The 21602-nt window shown below is 50.7% G+C and overlaps 1 protein-coding gene across 2 annotated transcripts in view; it reads left to right on the forward strand.

Annotated features, from left to right (window-relative positions):
• The first annotated feature begins 245 nt into the window (after nt 1–245).
• Nucleotides 246–21602, forward strand: part of CARS1 (cysteinyl-tRNA synthetase 1) — a 70599-nt gene continuing 49242 nt past the window's right edge. Inside the window, exons 1-3 of one of the 2 annotated variants that reach the window (XM_068260661.1) lie at nt 246–469; nt 6972–7202; nt 20287–20378. In XM_068260661.1, the coding sequence (XP_068116762.1) occupies nt 442–469; nt 6972–7202; nt 20287–20378 (351 nt within the window). In that variant the 5' untranslated portion in view covers nt 246–441. The remainder of the gene's footprint in view (nt 470–6971; nt 7203–20286; nt 20379–21602) is intronic. The other variant, XM_068260662.1, reaches the window with a different exon arrangement.

A 21602-nucleotide genomic window follows, 5' to 3' on the forward strand; every position in this document is an offset into this window, starting at 1 on the left:
TCAGTTCTCCTTTAATCAGACGCGGGCTCCTACTGCGCATGCAGGGCTGCACATTCTGTCACACTACACCGGGGACCATTCTGTCCTTAGCAGCATCGGCTGTACCTACTGTGACGTGATCAGGAGCTGCATGCTCCGCCTCCGGTATATTATACTGTAGACAAGCTGCGTGGTGACGGATATCACGTAGATTATTCTGCGCAGCTGCCAGGGGGGTTTCTCCACACCCCCCCCCCCGGTTGCCATGAAGACACCCATGCGTCCCAGGCAGGAAGCACACCGGAAGTCCCTGGTGACTCCTTCTCTTCTCTGACCCGCAAAGCCGCGGTTGCCAGGCGACAGCCAGGACACCGGAAATGAGGGAGCAGGAACATCCGGACACGTTCTGTTGATGGTTGCATCAGATTCTGGGGAGCGGAGGAGGAGAGACGAGAAGCCACCATGTCCTGTCCTGCCGGGGAGCCTGCGGGTGAGACTAGAGCCAGGCCCGCCAATACACCGGGGGAGGAGGGGCCCTGCCTGACTCCTCCTACTGGTGACATGTGTGACAGCCCCCCATACTAGTGATGTGTGACAGCCGCCTCCCCATACTGGTGACATGTGTGACAGCCCCCCCATACTAATTACAACTACCCCCATACTAGTGACATCTGTGGCAGCTCCCCCATACTAGTTACAGCTACCCCCTATACTAGTGACATCTGTGACCGCTACCCCCCCCTCCCCCCCCCCCATACTAGTGACATCTGTGACAGCTACCCCCTATACGAGTTACAGCTACCCCCTATACTAGTGACATCTGTGACAGCTACCCCCCATACTAATGACATCTGTGACAGCTACCCCCCATACTAATGACATCTGTGACAGCTACCCCCCATACTAGTGACATCTGTGACAGCTACCCCCCATACTAGCGACATCTGTGACAGCTACCCCCCATACTAGTGACATCTGTGACAGCTACCCCCCATACTAGTGACATCTGTGACAGCTACCCCCCATACTAGTGACATCTGTGACAGCTACCCCCCATACTAGCGACATCTGTGACAGCTACCCCCCATACTAATGACATCTGTGACAGCTACCCCCCATACTAGCGACATCTGTGACAGCTACCCCCCATACTAGTGACATCTGTGACAGCTACCCCCCATACTAGTGACATCTGTGACAGCTACCCCCCATACTAGTGACATCTGTAACAGCTACCCCCCCATACTAGTGACATCTGTGACAGCTACCCCCCATACTAGCTACATCTGTGACAGCTACCCCTATACTAGTTACAGCTACCCCCCATACTAGTGACATCTGTGACAGCTACCCCCCCATACTAGCGACATCTGTGCCAGCTACCTCCCACACTACCATACTAGTGACATCTGTGACAGCTCCCTCCCCTCCATACTAGTGAGGTGTGACAGCTCCCCCCCCCATACTAGTGACGTGTGACAGCTTTCCTCCCCCCCCCCTCATACTGGTGATGTGTGACAGCTCCCCTCTCCCCCCCCATACTGGTGACCTGTGACCACCCCCCCTCTTATTGGTGAAATGTATGACAGCTCCCCTTCCCCCCATACTGGTGACATGTGTGACAGTTCCCCTTCCCCCATACTAGTGACATGTGTGACAGCTCCTATTCCCCCACATACTGGTGATGTGACAGCCCCCCTTCTCCCTTGTACTGTCATACTGGTGATGTGACATGTGGGACAGTTTCCCTTCCCCCATGCTGCCCATTTTATGCACAGGGCAGAGCAGCCAGTAATCATGTACAGGTTAGGGCATGCAGTAGTCGGGCATAGGTCAGGACAAGCAGTGGTCAGGTTGCAGGCAGTAATCAGGCACAGGTTAGAGCAGGCAGTAATCAGGCACAGGTCAGAGCAGGCAGTAATCAGGCACAGGTCAGAGCAGGCTGTAAATAGGCACAGGTCAGAGCAGGCAGTAATCAGGCACAGGTCAGAGCAGGCTGTAAATAGGCAAGGTCAGAGCAGGCGGTAATCGGGTAACAGTAACAGACAGTCTCTGGAGCTCAACTGTACAATGTATATGAACCAGGGAGTCGACCAATCCCCACCCGGATCCTTAAGGGTGTTGCAATCCACATCAGCAAATTCAGAAATGACTGGGTCTCCACCTGGATAAATGCAGTCATAGCTTAAATTTTATTGCACCATAGTGACAGAGAAACACGACGTGTTTCTCTGTCACTATGGTGCAATAAAATTTAAGCTATAACTGCATTTATCCAGGTGGAGACCCAGTCATTTCTGAATTTGCTCAGGCGGTAATCGGGCACAGGTCAGAGCAGGCGGTAATCGGGCACAGGTCAGAGCAGGCGGTAATCGGGCACAGGTCAGAGCAGGCGGTAATCGGGCACAGGTCAGAGCAGGCGGTAATCGGGCACAGGTCAGAGCAGGCGGTAATCGGGCACAGGTCAGAGCAGGCGGTAATCGGGCACAGGTCAGAGCAGGCGGTAATCGGGCACAGGTCAGAGCGGGCGGTAATCGGGCACAGGTCAGAGCGGGCGGTAATCGGGCACAGGTCAGAGCGGGCGGTAATCGGGCACAGGTCAGAGCGGGCGGTAATCGGGCACAGGTCAGAGCAGGCGGTTATTGGGCACAGGTCAGAGCAGGCAGTAATCGGGCACAGGTCAGAGCAGGCAGTAGTAGGGCATAGGTCAGAGCAGACAGTAACCAAGCACTGGTCAGGGCAAGCAGTAATACTAGGCAAATTAGATTCACTCATTGCCTTTTCTGATTGGCTGTATTCGGAGCTTCCTACAGTTTGCATGCAAGGTGATTTATTGACGTGTGACAGCTCCCCTTCTCCCATGTACTTTCATACTGGTGATGTGACACCCCCCCCCCCCCCCCCCCTTATATTGGTGAGATGTGGGACAGTTTCCCTTCCCCCTTGCTGTCCATTTTATGCACAGGGCAGGCAGTAGTCAGGCACAGGGCAGAGCAACCAAGCCAGTAATCATGTACAGGTTAGGGCATGCAGTAGTCAGGCATAGGTCAGGACAAGCAGTGGTCAGGTTGCAGGCAGTAATCAGGCACAGGTTAGAGCAGCTTGTCATCAGGCACAGGTTAGAGCAGGCAGTAATCAGGCACAGGTCAGAGCAGGCAGTAATCAGGCACAAGTTACAGCAAGCAGTAATCAGGCACAGGTCAGAGCAGGCAGTAATTGGGCACAGGTCAGAGCAGGCAGTAATTGGGCACAGGTCAGAGCAGGCAGTAATCGGGCATAGGTCAGAGCAGACAGTAACCAAGCACAGGTCAGGGCAGGCAGTAATACTAGGCAAATTAGATTCGCTCACTGCCTGTTCTGATTGGCTAGATTCTGAGCTTCCTACAGTTTGCATGCAAGGTGATTTATTAGTGTATAATTGCCTGTCTGTAGTGGTGAGGGACTCCCTGGCTCATGTTCCTCGCTTGGTTACACATATAATAATATGAAAAGTTTATTAGGCTAGTCTGCGTCGTGGGCAGAGGGTAATTATTCTGTCAATATACAGCGTGGGAGACGCACTATGCAATCATTGCTGCCTATTGATAGAACAAAATTGTGTACATAACAATATAATAGTAGTAATGTGTGTACATAGCTTCATGGACTTCCCCAGTGCTCTCCCTAGTGACAGCGCTCGGTCACTGCAATCCATGGCTGTGACAGCTCATAGTTCATTAATTTGCTGCCAGCAGATAGAAGAGGTGTGTAATAAAACTGTGTACACAGCTCCAAGGACACCCCAGCACTCAGTGCTCCCCCTGGCGACAGCGCTGTGTCACTGCAATCCATCGCTGTGGCAGCTCACTAATTACAGTGCATTCTGAGACATCATTGTTGGCTCAGCGATAGGAAATTGTCTGCTGCTGATAATGAGCACCTGTCTGCGCTTGCTGCATGCAATGAGCCCAGCTAGCCGCTAGAAAATGGTTTCTCTGGCTAGTCATTATTACTGGTAACATGGCAGTCTGGTTGCCTGTGGTTTGAGCAGGCGTGCAGCCGCTGTGAAACCTGGGCGATTCCCCCATGGATGGATACAGTGTGTGTGAGAGTTTATACTTACACTTAAGGTAGCCATACACTTATAGATTTGCAGCAGTTTTGACCATCAGATAGATTTCTGTCAGATGCCAGTCAGGTTGAATCTGAACCCTTTTGCCACGAAGAGGCCGTCCTTCTGGAAGGGTCCCTAACTTCTAATTACCAAACAAGTATAGTGTGAACCTGGGAGCGGCTGGCCATAAAAGGGTTTACACATTTAAAAAAAAAAAAAATTTTTGACAACGGGAGAGATGGCAGCACCTCCCAAAACCAGGCCACATCTGAAATGACTACCAACAGAGGCGTGCAGAGCCCCCTAGAGGCAACCTACACACCTTGGGCTTGATTCACAAAGCGGTGCAAAGTGTTTGCACGCCTGTGAAAAGCCCTTTATCACGCCTAAACTCAGTTTAGGCGTGATAAGAAGAAACTCGCGCAAAGTTTTCCGCGCGCAAGCGCGCGCGCAGCACCCGGCGCTTCGCGCGAAGCTCCCATTAAGCCCTATGGGACTTTGCGCGCGCGGTAGCTTCGCGCGAAGAGCAGCACAAATCGGTGATAACTCAGTGGTGCAAAGGTTATCACGCCTAAAGTCTTTTAGGCGTGATAACTGAGTTATCACCGCTTTGTGAATCGAGCCCCTTATATTCAAAACAGATGCTAAACTATGCACTGGAGCCCTAACATCTGAATAAAAAGGGAGTGCAAACATGAAATAGCGAATGGACACAGCTAGCCATTAAGTAAACTTACATTTCTTAGACAGCAGAGAGATGTGGCAGCGTTTCCCAAGACAAGCTGCATTTGAATAACATTGACTGATTGCATAGGTGTGCAGAGACTAATTTGTAGGCAGGATACACATCTTTCATTCAAAACGGATGCAAAAACCAATGCACATTAATGGAGGATGTTAGATTCTACAAGCAGATTGTTCCGTACTGGACCCTTTTGCCACAATGAGGATACCCTTCTGGAAGGGACCCTAACCTCTGACTAATTACCAAACAAGCATAGTGTGAACCTGGGAGTGGCTGGCCATAAAATGGTTTACACAACAGGAAAGAATTGGCAGCACATCCTAAAACCAGGCCTCATCTGAAATGACTACCAACAGAAGCGTGCAGAGCCCCCTAGAGGCCAATACACACCTTGTATTCAAAACAGATGCTAAACTATGCACTAAAGCCTTACATTTTGAATATAAATGGAATTCAAACACCTCTCCCAGCTGTCTAAAAAATGTAAGTTTACATTATAGCTAGCTGCTCCCATTTGCTATTTCATGTCTGCATTCCGTTTAATTCTCTCTATGTTTGTTTGGTAAATAGTTAGAGGTTAGGGACCCTTCCAGAAGGATGGCCTCATCGCGATGGCAGGGTCCAGTTTGGAACACTCTGCATGCATTTTGGAAGCTAACATCCTCCATGAATGTTAATTTGGTGCATCTGTTTTGAATGGAAGATGTGTATCCTGTCTGTAAATTAGGCTCTGCACACCTATGCTGATAGCCATTCAGATGCAGTCTTGGGTAATGCTGCCACCTATCTCTGCTGTCTAAAAAAATGTTAGTTTACCTTATGGCTAGCTGCGCCCATTTTCTATTTCATGTTTGTAATCCATTTTACTCAGAGTTTAGGTCTCTAGAGCCAGGGGTAGGGAACCTATAGCTCTGGAGCCATATGTGGCTCATTTGATGGCTACATCTGGCTCACAGACAATCAGTAGGGGTTGATTCACTAAGCTACACTGCTCAAGCAGCGCAGCTTAGTGTGGCAGCGCAAATAACATTTTCAAAGTAGGCACACTACTGCTGTAGCATGCACTACTGACTTATGCTACGTACACACATGCGACAACGATCGTTCGTTATGAACGATGAACAAACTTTTAATTGAAGAAAGAACGACCTAAGTAAAGTTAGTTGTAAAAGGTGTGTAACGATCTGATCGTTAAAACGAACGTTACAACAAATAAAGCAACGATTGCGCCTGCGCATAAAAATGAAAAGTTTCATGGAGAAATAGTGAAATGCACATGTCAAGCCTAGTACGAACGATCGTTTCCAACGATGTACTACTTTTGCAAACGATCGTCGTTGGAAAAAATCCGCCAAGCTAGATCATTCGTTTTGAACGATCTAGTTCGTCCGTCGTTAGACTTCATGGTCGTTGGCTGCTTTTTTTCAAACGATCGTCGTTTGAAATGATCGGGGAACGATCGTTTCAAACTACTATAGTCGCATGTGTGTACGCACCTTAATTCGTGCTCCAAAAATGAACAGCTGCTCCAATTTTCCCACCTTGGACCCTGTTAGCTCCAGTGACTTTGTAGGATGAGATTCCCACACTTTAATTGGCCCAATAGACTGCCTGTCACTTGACAGGCAGCCTATTGGGCGAAAGTGCGGGGATCTCGTCCTACAAAGTCAATCAAACCCCAAGTCTGCTAGCTAATTGTACAAGCTGTTAGTCGGTATTCCTCCTGTCTGGGAAATTGCTGATGTTGCTGAAACCCAAGAGAAGCTGAAGACGTGTCTGACACTTCCACTGCCCAGCGGGTCAGCTGTATACACATCACCATGGCAACAGGGACAGCCCTCTGCTGCGCATGCGCACTGTCCCAGTTTGAACCATATTGTATGGCTCTCATGGAAATACATTTTCAAATATGTGGCGTTTATGGCTCTTCCAGCCAGAAAGGTTCCTGAGCCCTGCTCTAGTGCATAGTTTAGCATCTGTTTTGAATACAAGGTGTGTATTGGCCTCTAGGGGGCTCTGCACGCCTCTGTTGGTAGTCATTTCAGATGTGGCCTGGTTTTAGGATGTGCTGCCAAAAAAAAGTGTATAAAATGCCATGCACTGAATGCCGTGTACTGGGCACCGTGCATTGAACGCTGTGTACCTCTCTTGCAGCTCTCGGCTATCAGTCTATACTCTGCATTAGCGATGAGGAGGCCCGGCTATCCGCCTTACACGAGTTCCTCGCCCTCCGCAGTTACATCCAGGGCTTTACCTTCTCTCAGGCTGATGTAGAGGTGTTCCGACGCCTGGCAGGCCCCCCTCCGGATCATTACTTCCATGTGGTGCGATGGTACCGTCACATAGCGGCAATCTCCTCCGGCACCACCCATCACACACACTCATGTGAGTAACACTGTGCGCATGCGTGTGTCTGACTGATGCCAGTACCAACTGCTGTTCAGCGGAGTCCATAGTCATCCAGTTACATACAATGCCGGTTTCTGGACTTCTGTGCTAAACTGTTACTGCCCCGGAATGAGCATGCAGCCAGGTGTAACTCCACTGGCTGCATGCATGTTTCAGCTGTTGCTCCACTGGCTGCATGCTTGTTCCAGGTGTGACCTCACTGCCTGGCTGCATGCTTGTTCCAGGTGTGACTCCACTGGCTGCTACATGCTTGTTTCAGGTGTGACTCCGCTGGTTGCATGCTTGTTCCAGGTGTGACTCCGCTGGTTGCATGCTTGTTCCAGGCGTGACTCCGCTGGTTGCATGCTTGTTCCAGGTGTGACTCCGCTGGTTGCATGCTTGTTCCAGGCGTGACTCCGCTGGTTGCATGCTTGTTTCAGGTGTGACTCCGCTGGTTGCATGCTTGTTCCAGGCGTGACTCCGCTGGTTGCATGCTTGTTTCAGGTGTGACTCCGCTGGTTGCATGCTTGTTCCAGGTGTGACTCCGCTGGTTGCATGCTTGTTCCAGGCTTGACTCCGCTGGTTGCATGCTTGTTCCAGGCGTGACTCCGCTGGTTGCATGCTTGTTCCAGGTGTGACTCCGCTGGTTGCATGCTTGTTCCAGGCGTGACTCCGCTGGCTGCATGCTTGTTCCAGGCGTGACTCCACTGGCTGCATGCTTGTTCCGGGTGTGACTCCACTGGCCGCATGCTTGTTCTAGGTGTGACTTCATTGGCTGCATGCTTGTTCCAGGTGTGACTCCGCTGGCTGCATGCTTGTTCCAGGTGTGACTCCGCTGGCTGCATGCTTGTTCTGGGTGTGACTCCGCTGGCTGCATGCTTGTTCCAGGTGTGACTCTTCTGCCTGCATGCTTGTTCCAGGTGTGACTCTTCTGCCTGCATGCTTGTTCCAGGTGTGGCTCTTCTGCCTGCATGCTTGTTCCAGGTGTGGCTCTTCTGCCTGCATGCTTGTTCCAGGTGTGGCTCTTCTGGCTGCATGCTTGTTCCAGGTGTAAATTCACTGCCTGGCTGCGTGCTTGTTCCAGGTGTGACTCCACTTGCTGCATGCTTGTTTCAGGTGTGACTCCGCAGGCTGTATGCTTGTTCCGGGTGTGATTCCGCTTGCTGCATGCTTGTTCAGGGTGTGACTCCGCTTGCTGCATGCTTGTTCAGGGTGTGACTCCACTTGCTGCATGCTTGTTCCAGGTATGACTCTTCTGGCTGCATGCTTGTTCCAGGTATGACTCTTCTGGCTGCATGCTTGTTCCAGGTATGACTCTTCTGGCTGCATGCTTGTTCCAGGTATGACTCTTCTGGCTGCATGCTTGTTCCAGGTATGACTCTTCTGGCTGCATGCTTGTCCCAGGTATGACTCTTCTGGCTGCATGCTTGTTCCAGGTATGACTCTTCTGGCTGCATGCTTGTTCCGGGCATGACTCTTCTGGCTGCATGCTTGTTCCGGGCATGACTCTTCTGGCTGCATGCTTGTTCCGGGCATGACTCTTCTGGCTGCATGCTTGTTCTGGGTGTGACTCTTCTGGCTGCATGCTTGTTCCAGGTATGACTCTTCTGGCTGCATGCTTGTTTTAGGTGTTACTCTGCTGGCTGCATGCTTGTTCCAGGTGTGACTTCACTGCCTGCCTGCATGCTTGTTCTAGGTGAGACTGCGCTGGCTGCATGCTTGTTCCAGGTGAGACTGTGCTGGCTGCATGCTTGTTCCAGGTGTGACTCTGCTGGCTGCATGCTTGTTCCAGGTGTTACTCTGCCGGCAGCATGCTTGTTCCAGATGTTACTCTGCTGGCTGCATGCTTGTTCCAGGCATGACTCTGCTGGCTGCATGCTTGTTCCCGGTGTTACTCTGCTGGCTGCATGCTTGTTTCAGCTGTTGCTCCACTGGCTGCATGCTTGTTCCAGGTGTGACCTCACTGCCTGGCTGCATGCTTGTTCCAGGTGTGACCTCACTGCCTGGCTGCATGCTTGTTCCAGGTGTGACTTCACTGCCTGGCTGCATGCTTGTTCCAGGTGTGACCTCACTGCCTGGCTGCATGCTTGTTCCAGGTGTGACCTCACTGCCTGGCTGCATGCTTGTTCCAGGTGTGACCTCACTGCCTGGCTGCGTGCTTGTTCCAGGTGTGACTCCACTTGCTGCATGCTTGTTTCAGGTGTGACTCCGCAGGCTGTATGCTTGTTCCAGCTGTGACTCCGCTGGTTGCATGCTTGTTCCGGGTGTGACTCCGCTTGCTGCATGCTTGTTTCAGGTGTGACTCCGCAGGCTGCATGCTTGTTCCAGGTGTGACTCTGCAAGTTGCATGCTTGTTCCAGGGGTGACTCTGCTGGCTGCATGCTTGTTCCGGGTCTGACTCGACTTGCCGCATGCTTGTTCTGGGTGTGGCTCCGCTGGCTGCATGCTTGTTCTGGGTGTGACTCCGCTGACTGCATGCTTGTTCCAGGTGTGACTCTTCTGCCTGCATGCTTGTTCCAGGTGTGGCTCTTCTGCCTGCATGCTTGTTCCAGGTGTGGCTCTTCTGCCTGCATGCTTGTTCCAGGTGTGGCTCTTCTGCCTGCATGCTTGTTCCAGGTGTGGCTCTTCTGCCTGCATGCTTGTTCCAGGTGTGAATTCACTGCCTGGCTGCATGCTTGTTCCAGGTGTGACTCCACTTGCTGCATGCTTGTTTCAGGTGTGACTCCGCAGGCTGTATGCTTGTTCCAGCTGTGACTACGCTGGTTGCATGCTTGTTCCGGGTGTGACTCCGCTTGCTGCATGCTTGTTCAGGGTGTGACTCCGCTTGCTGCATGCTTGTTCCAGGTATGCCTCTTCTGGCTGCATGCTTGTTCCAGGTATGCCTCTTCTGGCTGCATGCTTGTTCCAGGTATGACTCTTCTGGCTGCATGCTTGTTCCAGGTATGACTCTTCTGGCTGCATGCTTGTTCCAGGTATGACTCTTCTGGCTGCATGCTTGTTCCAGGTGTGACTCCGCTGGCTGCATGCTTGTTCTAGGTGTTACTCAGCTGGCTGCATGCTTATTCCAGGTAAGACTGCGCTGGCTGCATGCGTTTTCCAGTCATTACTCTGCTGGCTGCATGCTTGTTCCAGGTGTTACTCTGCTGGCTGCATGCTTGTTCCAGGCATGACTCTGCTGGCTGCATGCTTGTTCCCGGGGTTACTCTGCTGGCTGCATGCTTGTTCCAGGTGTTACTCTGCCGGCTGCATGCTTGTTCCAGGTGTTACTCCACTGGCTGCATGCTTGTTCCAGGCATGACTCTGCTGGCTGCATGCTTGTTCCAGGTGTTACTCTGCTGGCTGCATGCTTGTTCCAGGTGTTACTCTGCTGGCTGCATGCTTGTTCCAGGTGTTACTCTGCTGGCTGCATGCTTGTTCCAGGTATTACTCTGCTGGCTGCATGCTTGTTCCAGGTATTACTCTGCTGGCTGCATGCTTGTTCCAGGCATGACTCTGCTGGCTGCATGCTTGTTCCCGGTGTTACTCTGCTGGCTGCATGCTTGTTCCAGGTATTACTCTGCTGGCTGCATGCTTGTTCCAGGTATGACTGCTGACTGCATGCTTGTTCCAGGTATGACTCCACTAGCTGCATGCTTGTTCCAGGTGTGACTCCAGTGGCTGCATGCTTGTTTTCGCCTTGTCCCCTGTGTCTAGCACTTTCTCTCTCCCCACTTCTTTTCTCTGCCTCCTCCACTCCGTCAGTAGTAAGAGCAGAGCTACAATACATTTTTGTGTAGCCCGACTCTAACTTTGAGTAGAGAGGGAGGCAGAATGGAGCAGGGAGGTGGGAGACTGAGCGAGTGCTGAATAGTGACGTCAGTGCTGGAAAGCATGGAGTTGTTGAGTGAGCCTCTGCCGACAGCACATGCCACTGGGGGCACCTATAGCTGGCTACCTATACTGAGGGCATCAACACCTGACTTCCTATACTGGGGGCACATGTGCTTGGCTATCTATACTTGGGACACCTATACCTAACATCCTATACTGGGGGCTCCTATGCTTGGCTACCTATACTGAGGGCAGGTACACCTGACTTCCTATACTGGGGCTCCTATGCTTGGCTACCTATACTGAGGGCACCTACACCTGACTTCCTATACTGGGGGCTCCTATGCTTGCCTACCTCTACAGAGGGCACCTACACCTGACTTCCTATACTGGGGGCTCCTATGCTTGGCTACCTATACTGAGGGCACCTACACCTGACTTCCTATACTGGGGGCTCCTATGCTTGGCTACCTATACTGAGGGCAGGTACACCTGACTTCCTATACTGGGGGCTCCTATGCTTGGCTACCTATACTGAGGGCAGGTACACCTGACTTCCTATACTGGGGGCTCCTATGCTTGGCTACCTATACTGAGGGCACCTACACCTGACTTCCTATACTGGGGCTCCTATGCTTGGCTACCTATATTGAGGGCAGGTACACCTGACTTCCTATACTGGGGGCTCCTATGCTTGGCTACCTATACTGAGGGCAGGTACACCTGACTTCATATACTGGGGCTCCTATGCTTGGCTACCTATACTGAGGGCACATACACCTAACTTCCTATACTGGGGGCTCCTATGCTTGGCTACCTATACTGAGGGCAGGTACACCTGACTTCCTATACTGGGGCTCCTATGCTTGGCTACCTATACTGAGGGCACCTACACCTGACTTCCTATACTGGGGGCTCCTATGCTTGTATACCTATACTGAGGGCAGGTACACCTGACTTCCTATACTGGGGGCTCCTATGCTTGGCTACCTATACTGAGGGCAGGTACACCTGACTTCATATACTGGGGGCTCCTATGCTTAGCTACCTATACTGAGGGCAGGTACACCTGACTTCCTATACTGGGGGCTCCTATGCTTGGCTACCTATACTGAGGGCAGGTACACCTGACTTCCTATACTGGGGGCTCCTATGCTTGGCTACCTATACTGAGGGCACCTACGCCTGACTTCCTATACTGGGGGCTCCTATACTTGTATACCTATACTGAGGGCAGGTACACCTGACTTCCTATACTGGGGGCTCCTATGCTTAGCTACCTATACTGAGGGCAGGTACACCTGACTTCCTATACTGGGGGCTCCTATGCTTGGCTACCTATACTGAGGGCACCTACACCTGACTTCCTATACTGGGGGCTCCTATGCTTGTATACCTATACTGAGGGCAGGTACACCTGACTTCCTATACTGGGGGCTCCTATGCTTGGCTACCTATACTGAGGGCACCTACACCTGACTTCATATACTGGGGGCTCCTATGCTTAGCTACCTATACTGAGGGCAGGTACACCTGACTTCCTATACTGGGGGCTCCTATGCTTGGCTACCTATACTGAGGGCAGGTACACCTGACTTCCTATACTGGGGGCTCCTATGCTTGGCTACCTATACTGAGGGCAGGTACACCTGACTTCCTATACTGGGGGCTCCTATGCTTGTATACCTATACTGAGGGCAGGTACACCTGACTTCCTATACTGGGGGCTCCTATGCTTGGCTACCTATACTGAGGGCAGGTACACCTGACTTCCTATACTGGGGGCTCCTATGCTTGGCTACCTATACTGAGGGCAGGTACACCTGACTTCCTATACTGGGGGCTCCTATGCTTAGCTACCTATACTGAGGGCAGGTACACCTGACTTCCTATACTGGGGGCTCCTATGCTTAGCTACCTATACTGAGGGCAGGTACACCTGACTTCCTATACTGGGGGCTCCTATGCTTGGCTACCTATACTGAGGGCACCTACACCTGACTTCCTATACTGGGGGCTCCTATGCTTAGCTACCTATACTGAGGGCAGGTACACCTGACTTCCTATACTGGGGGCTCCTATGCTTGGCTACCTATATTGAGGGCACCTACACCTGACTTCCTATACTGGGGCTCCTATGCTTGGCTACCTATACTGAGGGCACCTACACCTGACTTCCTATACTGGGGGCTCCTATGCTTGGCTACCTATACTGAGGGCAGGTACACCTGACTTCCTATACTGGGGGCTCCTATGCTTGTATACCTATACTGAGGGCAGGTACACCTGACTTCCTATACTGGGGGCTCCTATGCTTGGCTACCTATACTGAGGGCAGGTACACCTGACTTCCTATACTGGGGGCTCCTATGCTTGGCTACCTATACTGAGGCCACCTACACCTGACTTCCTATACTGGGGGCTCCTATGCTTAGCTACCTATACTGAGGGCAGGTACACCTGACTTCCTATACTGGGGGCTCCTATGCTTAGCTACCTATACTGAGGGCACCTACACCTGACTTCCTATACTGGGGGCTCCTATGCTTGGCTACCTATACTGAGGGCACCTACACCTGACTTCCTATACTGGGGGCTCCTATGCTTAGCTACCTATACTGAGGGCAGGTACACCTGACTTCCTATACTGGGGGCTCCTATGCTTGGCTACCTATATTGAGGGCACCTACACCTGACTTCCTATACTGGGGCTCCTATGCTTGGCTACCTATACTGAGGGCACCTACACCTGACTTCCTATACTGGGGGCTCCTATGCTTGGCTACCTATACTGAGGGCAGGTACACCTGACTTCCTATACTGGGGGCTCCTATGCTTGGCTACCTATACTGAGGGCAGGTACACCTGACTTCCTATACTGGGGGCTCCTATGCTTGGCTACCTATACTGAGGGCACCTACACCTGACTTCCTATACTGGGGGCTCCTATGCTTAGCTACCTATACTGAGGGCAGGTACACCTGACTTCCTATACTGGGGGCTCCTATGCTTAGCTACCTATACTGAGGGCAGGTACACCTGACTTCCTATACTGGGGGCTCCTATGCTTGGCTACCTATACTGAGGGCACCTACACCTGACTTCCTATACTGGGTGCTCCTATGCTTGTATACCTATACTGAGGGCAGGTACAGCTAACTTCATATACTGGGGGCTCCTATGCTTAGCTACCTATACTGAGGGCAGGTACACCTGACTTCCTATACTGGGGGCTCCTATGCTTGGCTACCTATACTGAGGGCACCTACACCTGACTTCCTATACTGGGGGCTCCTATGCTTGGCTACCTATACTGAGGGCACCTACACCTGACTTCCTATACTGGGGGCTCCTATGCTTGTATACCTATACTGAGGGCAGGTACACCTGACTTCCTATACTGGGGGCTCCTATGCTTGTATACCTATACTGAGGGCAGGTACACCTGACTTCCTATACTGGGGCTCCTATGCTTGGCTACCTATACTGAGGGCACCTACACCTGACTTCCTATACTGGGGGCTCCTATGCTTGGCTACCTATACTGAGGGCAGGTACACCTGACTTCATATACTGGGGCTCCTATGCTTGGCTACCTATACTGAGGGCAGGTACACCTGACTTCCTATACTGGGGGCTCCTATGCTTGGCTACCTATACTGAGGGTACCTACACCTGACTTCCTATACTGGGGGCTCCTATGCTTAGCTACCTATACTGAGGGCAGGTACACCTGACTTCCTATACTGGGGGCTCCTATGCTTGTATACCTATACTGAGGGCAGGTACACCTGACTTCCTATACTGGGGCTCCTATGCTTGGCTACCTATACTGAGGGCACCTACACCTGACTTCCTATACTGGGGGCTCCTATGCTTGGCTACCTATACTGAGGGCAGGTACACCTGACTTCATATACTGGGGCTCCTATGCTTGGCTACCTATACTGAGGGCACATACACCTGACTTCCTATACTGGGGGCTCCTATGCTTGTATACCTATACTGAGGGCAGGTACACCTGACTTCCTATACTGGGGCTCCTATGCTTGGCTACCTATACTGAGGGCACCTACACCTGACTTCCTATACTGGGGGCTCCTATGCTTGTATACCTATACTGAGGGCAGGTACACCTGACTTCCTATACTGGGGGCTCCTATGCTTGGCTACCTATACTGAGGGCAGGTACACCTGACTTCATATACTGGGGGCTCCTATGCTTAGCTACCTATACTGAGGGCAGGTACACCTGACTTCCTATACTGGGGGCTCCTATGCTTGGCTACCTATACTGAGGGCACCTACGCCTGACTTCCTATACTGGGGGCTCCTATGCTTGTATACCTATACTGAGGGCAGGTACACCTGACTTCATATACTGGGGGCTCCTATGCTTAGCTACCTATACTGAGGGCAGGTACACCTGACTTCCTATACTGGGGGCTCCTATGCTTGGCTACCTATACTGAGGGCACCTACACCTCACTTCCTATACTGGGGGCTCCTATGCTTGTATACCTATACTGAGGGCAGGTACACCTGACTTCCTATACTGGGGGCTCCTATGCTTGGCTACCTATACTGAGGGCACCTACACCTGACTTCATATACTGGGGGCTCCTATGCTTAGCTACCTATACTGAGGGCAGGTACACCTGACTTCCTATACTGGGGGCTCCTATGCTTGGCTACCTATACTGAGGGCAGGTACACCTGACTTCCTATACTGGGGGCTCCTATGCTTGGCTACCTATACTGAGGGCAGGTACACCTGACTTCCTATACTGGGGGCTCCTATGCTTGTATACCTATACTGAGGGCAGGTACACCTGACTTCCTATACTGGGGGCTCCTATGCTTGGCTACCTATACTGAGGGCAGGTACACCTGACTTCCTATACTGGGGGCTCCTATGCTTAGCTACCTATACTGAGGGCAGGTACACCTGACTTCCTATACTGGGGGCTCCTATGCTTAGCTACCTATACTGAGGGCAGGTACACCTGACTTCCTATACTGGGGGCTCCTATGCTTAGCTACCTATACTGAGGGCAGGTACACCTGACTTCCTATACTGGGGGCTCCTATGCTTGGCTACCTATACTGAGGGCACCTACACCTGACTTCCTATACTGGGGGCTCCTATGCTTAGCTACCTATACTGAGGGCAGGTACACCTGACTTCCTATACTGGGGGCTCCTATGCTTGGCTACCTATATTGAGGGCACCTACACCTGACTTCCTATACTGGGGCTCCTATGCTTGGCTACCTATACTGAGGGCACCTACACCTTACTTCCTATACTGGGGGCTCCTATGCTTGGCTACCTATACTGAGGGCAGGTACACCTGACTTCCTATACTGGGGGCTCCTATGCTTGTATACCTATACTGAGGGCAGGTACACCTGACTTCCTATACTGGGGGCTCCTATGCTTGGCTACCTATACTGAGGGCAGGTACACCTGACTTCCTATACTGGGGGCTCCTATGCTTGGCTACCTATACTGAGGGCACCTACACCTGACTTCCTATACTGGGGGCTCCTATGCTTAGCTACCTATACTGAGGGCAGGTACACCTGACTTCCTATACTGGGGGCTCCTATGCTTAGCTACCTATACTGAGGGCACCTACACCTGACTTCCTATACTGGGGGCTCCTATGCTTGGCTACCTATACTGAGGGCAGGTACACCTGACTTCCTATACTGGGGGCTCCTATGCTTGGCTACCTATACTGAGGGCAGGTACACCTGACTTCCTATACTGGGGGCTCCTATGCTTGGCTACCTATACTGAGGGCAGGTACACCTGACTTCCTATACTGGGGGCTCCTATGCTTGGCTACCTATACTGAGGGCACCTACACCTGACTTCCTATACTGGGGGCTCCTATGCTTAGCTACCTATACTGAGGGCAGGTACACCTGACTTCCTATACTGGGGGCTCCTATGCTTAGCTACCTATACTGAGGGCAGGTACACCTGACTTCCTATACTGGGGGCTCCTATGCTTGGCTATCTATACTGAGGGCACCTACACCTGACTTCCTATACTGGGGGCTCCTATGCTTGTATACCTATACTGAGGGCAGGTACAGCTAACTTCATATACTGGGGGCTCCTATGCTTAGCTACCTATACTGAGGGCAGGTACACCTGACTTCCTATACTGGGGGCTCCTATGCTTGGCTACCTATACTGAGGGCACCTACACCTGACTTCCTATACTGGGGGCTCCTATGCTTGGCTACCTATACTGAGGGCACCTACACCTGACTTCCTATACTGGGGGCTCCTATGCTTGGCTACCTATACTGAGGGCACCTACACCTGACTTCCTATACTGGGGCTCCTATGCTTGTATACCTATACTGAGGGCAGGTACACCTGACTTCATATACTGGGGGCACCTATGCTTAGCTACCTATACTGAGGGCAGGTACACCTGACTTCCTATACTGGGGGCTCCTATGCTTGGCTACCTATACTGAGGGCACCTACACCTGACTTCCTATACTGGGGGTTCCTATGCTTGGCTACCTATACTGAGGGCACCTACACCTGTCTTCCTATACTGGGGGCTCGTATGCTTGGCTACCTATACTGAGGGCACCTACACCTGACTTCCTATACTGGGGGCTCCTATGCTTAGCTACCTATACTGAGGGCAGGTACACCTGACTTCCTATACTGGGGGCTCCTATGCTTGGCTACCTATATTGAGGGCACCTACACCTGACTTCCTATACTGGGGCTCCTATGCTTGGCTACCTATACTGAGGGCACCTACACCTGACTTCCTATACTGGGGGCTCCTATGCTTGGCTACCTATACTGAGGGCAGGTACACCTGACTTCCTATACTGGGGGCTCCTATGCTTGGCTACCTATACTGAGGGCACCTACACCTGACTTCCTATACTGGGGGCTCCTATGCTTAGCTACCTATACTGAGGGCAGGTACACCTGACTTCCTATACTGGGGGCTCCTATGCTTAGCTACCTATACTGAGGGCAGGTACACCTGACTTCCTATACTGGGGGCTCCTATGCTTGGCTACCTATACTGAGGGCACCTACACCTGACTTCCTATACTGGGGGCTCCTATGCTTAGCTACCTATACTGAGGGCAGGTACACCTGACTTCCTATACTGGGGGCTCCTATGCTTGGCTACCTATACTGAGGGCACCTACACCTGACTTCCTATACTGGGGGCTCCTATGCTTGGCTACCTATACTGAGGGCACCTACACCTGACTTCCTATACTGGGGCTCCTATGCTTGTATACCTATACTGAGGGCAGGTACACCTGACTTCATATACTGGGGGCACCTATGCTTAGCTACCTATACTGAGGGCAGGTACACCTGACTGCCTATACTGGGGGCTCCTATGCTTGGCTACCTATACTGAGGGCACCTACACCTGACTTCCTATACTGGGGGCTCCTATGCTTGGCTACCTATACTGAGGGCACCTACACCTGACTTCCTATACTGGGGGTTCCTATGCTTGGCTACCTATACTGAGGGCACCTACACCTGACTTCCTATACTGGGGGCTCCTATGCTTGGCTACCTATACTGAGGGCACCTACACCTGACTTCCTATGACTGGCTACCTATACTGAGGGTATGTACACCTGACTTCCTATACTAGGGGCACCTGCGCTTGCCTACCTCTACTGAGGGCACCTACACCTGACTTTCTATATTGGGGACACCTATACCTGGCTACCTACCTATAGGGGGGGGAGAGGCGTCATCACTGGGCTAATTGTCGGTGCTGTGCGAACATTCCAAATCGGGGGTGGGGGAGGGGCTGCCTAACTGTCCCTATGATTGTTATTATTAATATTCCTGAAAGGTTTTAGGCTTCATTTTAAGTGTATTCGGGATAATGCACTCTTTCCGTCCATTTTGTGGTTATTATTAGTATTTTTCTACTATACATATGTGCTGTGTCACAGGGATCTGAGTGTTTGGTGTGATGTTTTACTATAGGGTTGGAAGCCATTGGTATGTTGTGTACATGCAGACAACTGTGTTTATGAAGCATTGTAACTCAGGTTGTTTGTAAGTAGGGGACTGCCTGTAGTTGTAAACTTTTAGACTCAGAGGTGTGTGTTTTATATATTTTTTTTTTCACTAGAGTTAAGCTGAGTACACACGTACGATAACGATCGTTCGAAAACGAACGATAACGACAATTGGACCGATAATCGTGCGTTCCAAATTTTTTTTTGGATGATAACGACCGTTATCGTTCACTCCGTCCGATCCAACCCGGCGGATTTTTCCGAAAGATAATCGTTGCAGTGTGTACAAAGATCATCCGATAATGATTATCTGTGGAGTAGTACGCATGTTCTTATTGCCTGTCATAACGTCACTTCCGTTTGCGCACGCATTTTTTTATCGTTCGTCGTTCAGTACTTTATACTTATATCGTTCACGTGTGTACACAATCGTTCATTACGAACGATCTTTTCGGTCTAATTTGAATATCGTGTAAACGTCACGAATCGTTCGTAACAAACGATCTTTATCGGACGTGTATACAAACCTTAAGTGGAACCTTAAGTGGAGGGAATGCAGCTAGCTAGACAGACAATTGCAGGAGTTGCTCGCTAAAATAAATACTGAGATTCCTATTCTGTCCCTTCCTCTCCTTCTCTACTGCTTTAGTTATTCAGGATAGCCACTTTTATGGTAATATTTCCTGGTTTCAGCATAAGAAACACTTCCTATATCTATATATTGTGGATTCCTGTATTCAGGGAATGATTGGCCACATTATGCTCCGCCTCCTTACTCTCCCTGTGAGTGCTGCTGTGCTGGGGAGTACTGGAGGCCGTGTCAAAGATTATCTAAGAGGCTCTCTGTCTGCTGATTGGACAGTGATGAGGTCACTGTGGTGTCCTGTATTCAGAGAATGATTGGTCATGTTATGCTCCGCCTCCCACTCTCCCTGTGAGTGCTGCTGTGCTGGGGAGTACCAGAGGCGTGTCATAGATTATGTAAGACACTTTCTGTCTGCTGATTGGACGGTGATGAGATTGCTGTGGTGTTCTGTATACAGAGAATGATTGGCCACGTTATGCTCCGCCTCCCTGTGAGTGCTGCTGTGCTGGGGAGTACCGGAAGCCGTGTAACAGATTATGTGAGACTCTCTCTATGTAATGCAGGCTAAGCATGGCTTAAACAATAACCTACAATAATAATATAACTCATAATTGTCATGCCTTGTCCCCTGCAGGTAAAGGGCGACGCACACAGCCGCCATGGTCTCCTCCAGAAGTGATGGAACAGCCCAGACTGCACCTGTACAACAGTCTGACCCGGAACAAGGTGCGTCTGTCCGCAATCTGTGTCTGCAGAGTGTTCCTTTATCACGAGAAATCACCTGATCAGCACACATGAAACCAGAGGATACACATCACAACTCCGACATGAATAGAGATTTGTCATTGTGACCTCCAGTTGGCTGATGGTGTAATGGTTAAGGGCTCTGCCTCTGACACAGGAGACCAGGGTTCGAATCTCGGCTCTGCCTGTTCAGTAAGCCAGCACTAATTCAGTAGGAGACCTTTGGCAAGTCTCCCTTACACTGCTACTGCCAATAGAGCGCACCCTAGTGGCTGCTGCTCTGCTCTGGCGCTTTGAGTCCGCAAGGAGAAAAGCGCAATATAAATGTTATTTGTCTTGTCTTGTCTTTTGTCTCCAATCCTGTCCCCTCTGTGCACAGCTGCAATCCTGGTCCCAGCCACTGGGAGCCCCCAGAATGCCTTCCTCACTGTGCACTGTGTACCTAATGGTAGATACATAGGATGCAATTTTCTGGAAGATTTTCTGTCAGATGGATTAGTTCCAACATGTCCGATCTGATTTCCATTCACTTCTCTGAAAAAATCGATTGAAAATCAGATCACACATGTTGGAAATAGTCGATCTGACAGTAAATCTGTCAGAAAATTGCATTGTGTGTACCTAGAATTCTGTCTGACTAGTTCCTGTAAGAGAAAAGTTATACCAGACCACCTAACTAACAATATCAATAATACAACCATCTGGTAACAAAGAATGCAGGATTCTCTTTTGGGTCATTCAGAACAAGGGCAGGACCGAAATGGATCAACCATTTATTTCATTATGAAATAGTGCATAAAAATGATTGTAAGATAATTGTAAAACAAAATCTAACAATCGAACTGAGATTAGATAGCAAATTAAAAGGGATTCAAAATAAGAAAATAACCGGTGCTGAGAAAGTTTGTGAGATTAACCTGCGCGTCCGCTAAGTTTTTAGAAGTCCAACGTTCTGGTAAGTCCTTGTAACAAGTCCAGCAACCTTTTGTTAATTTGATCAATGGTATTAGATCTGGCAAAGGATATCTGCGAGTCTGGGACAAAGGTTTTTAAAGAGAGCCCGAGGTGGGCTCAAAAAAATAAAAAAAAACTAGGCTACCTGATCTGGGGGCTGAGCGGATCAGGTAGCCGCAGAAAACTGCCACACTCCGCTGCTCCTACAGGTCACGACGCTGCAACAAGAGACAGTGTGTCTCTCACAGGCAG

The sequence above is a fragment of the Hyperolius riggenbachi genome, chromosome 11 (genome assembly GCF_040937935.1).
Source record: "Hyperolius riggenbachi isolate aHypRig1 chromosome 11, aHypRig1.pri, whole genome shotgun sequence".
NCBI lineage: Eukaryota > Metazoa > Chordata > Amphibia > Anura > Hyperoliidae > Hyperolius > Hyperolius riggenbachi.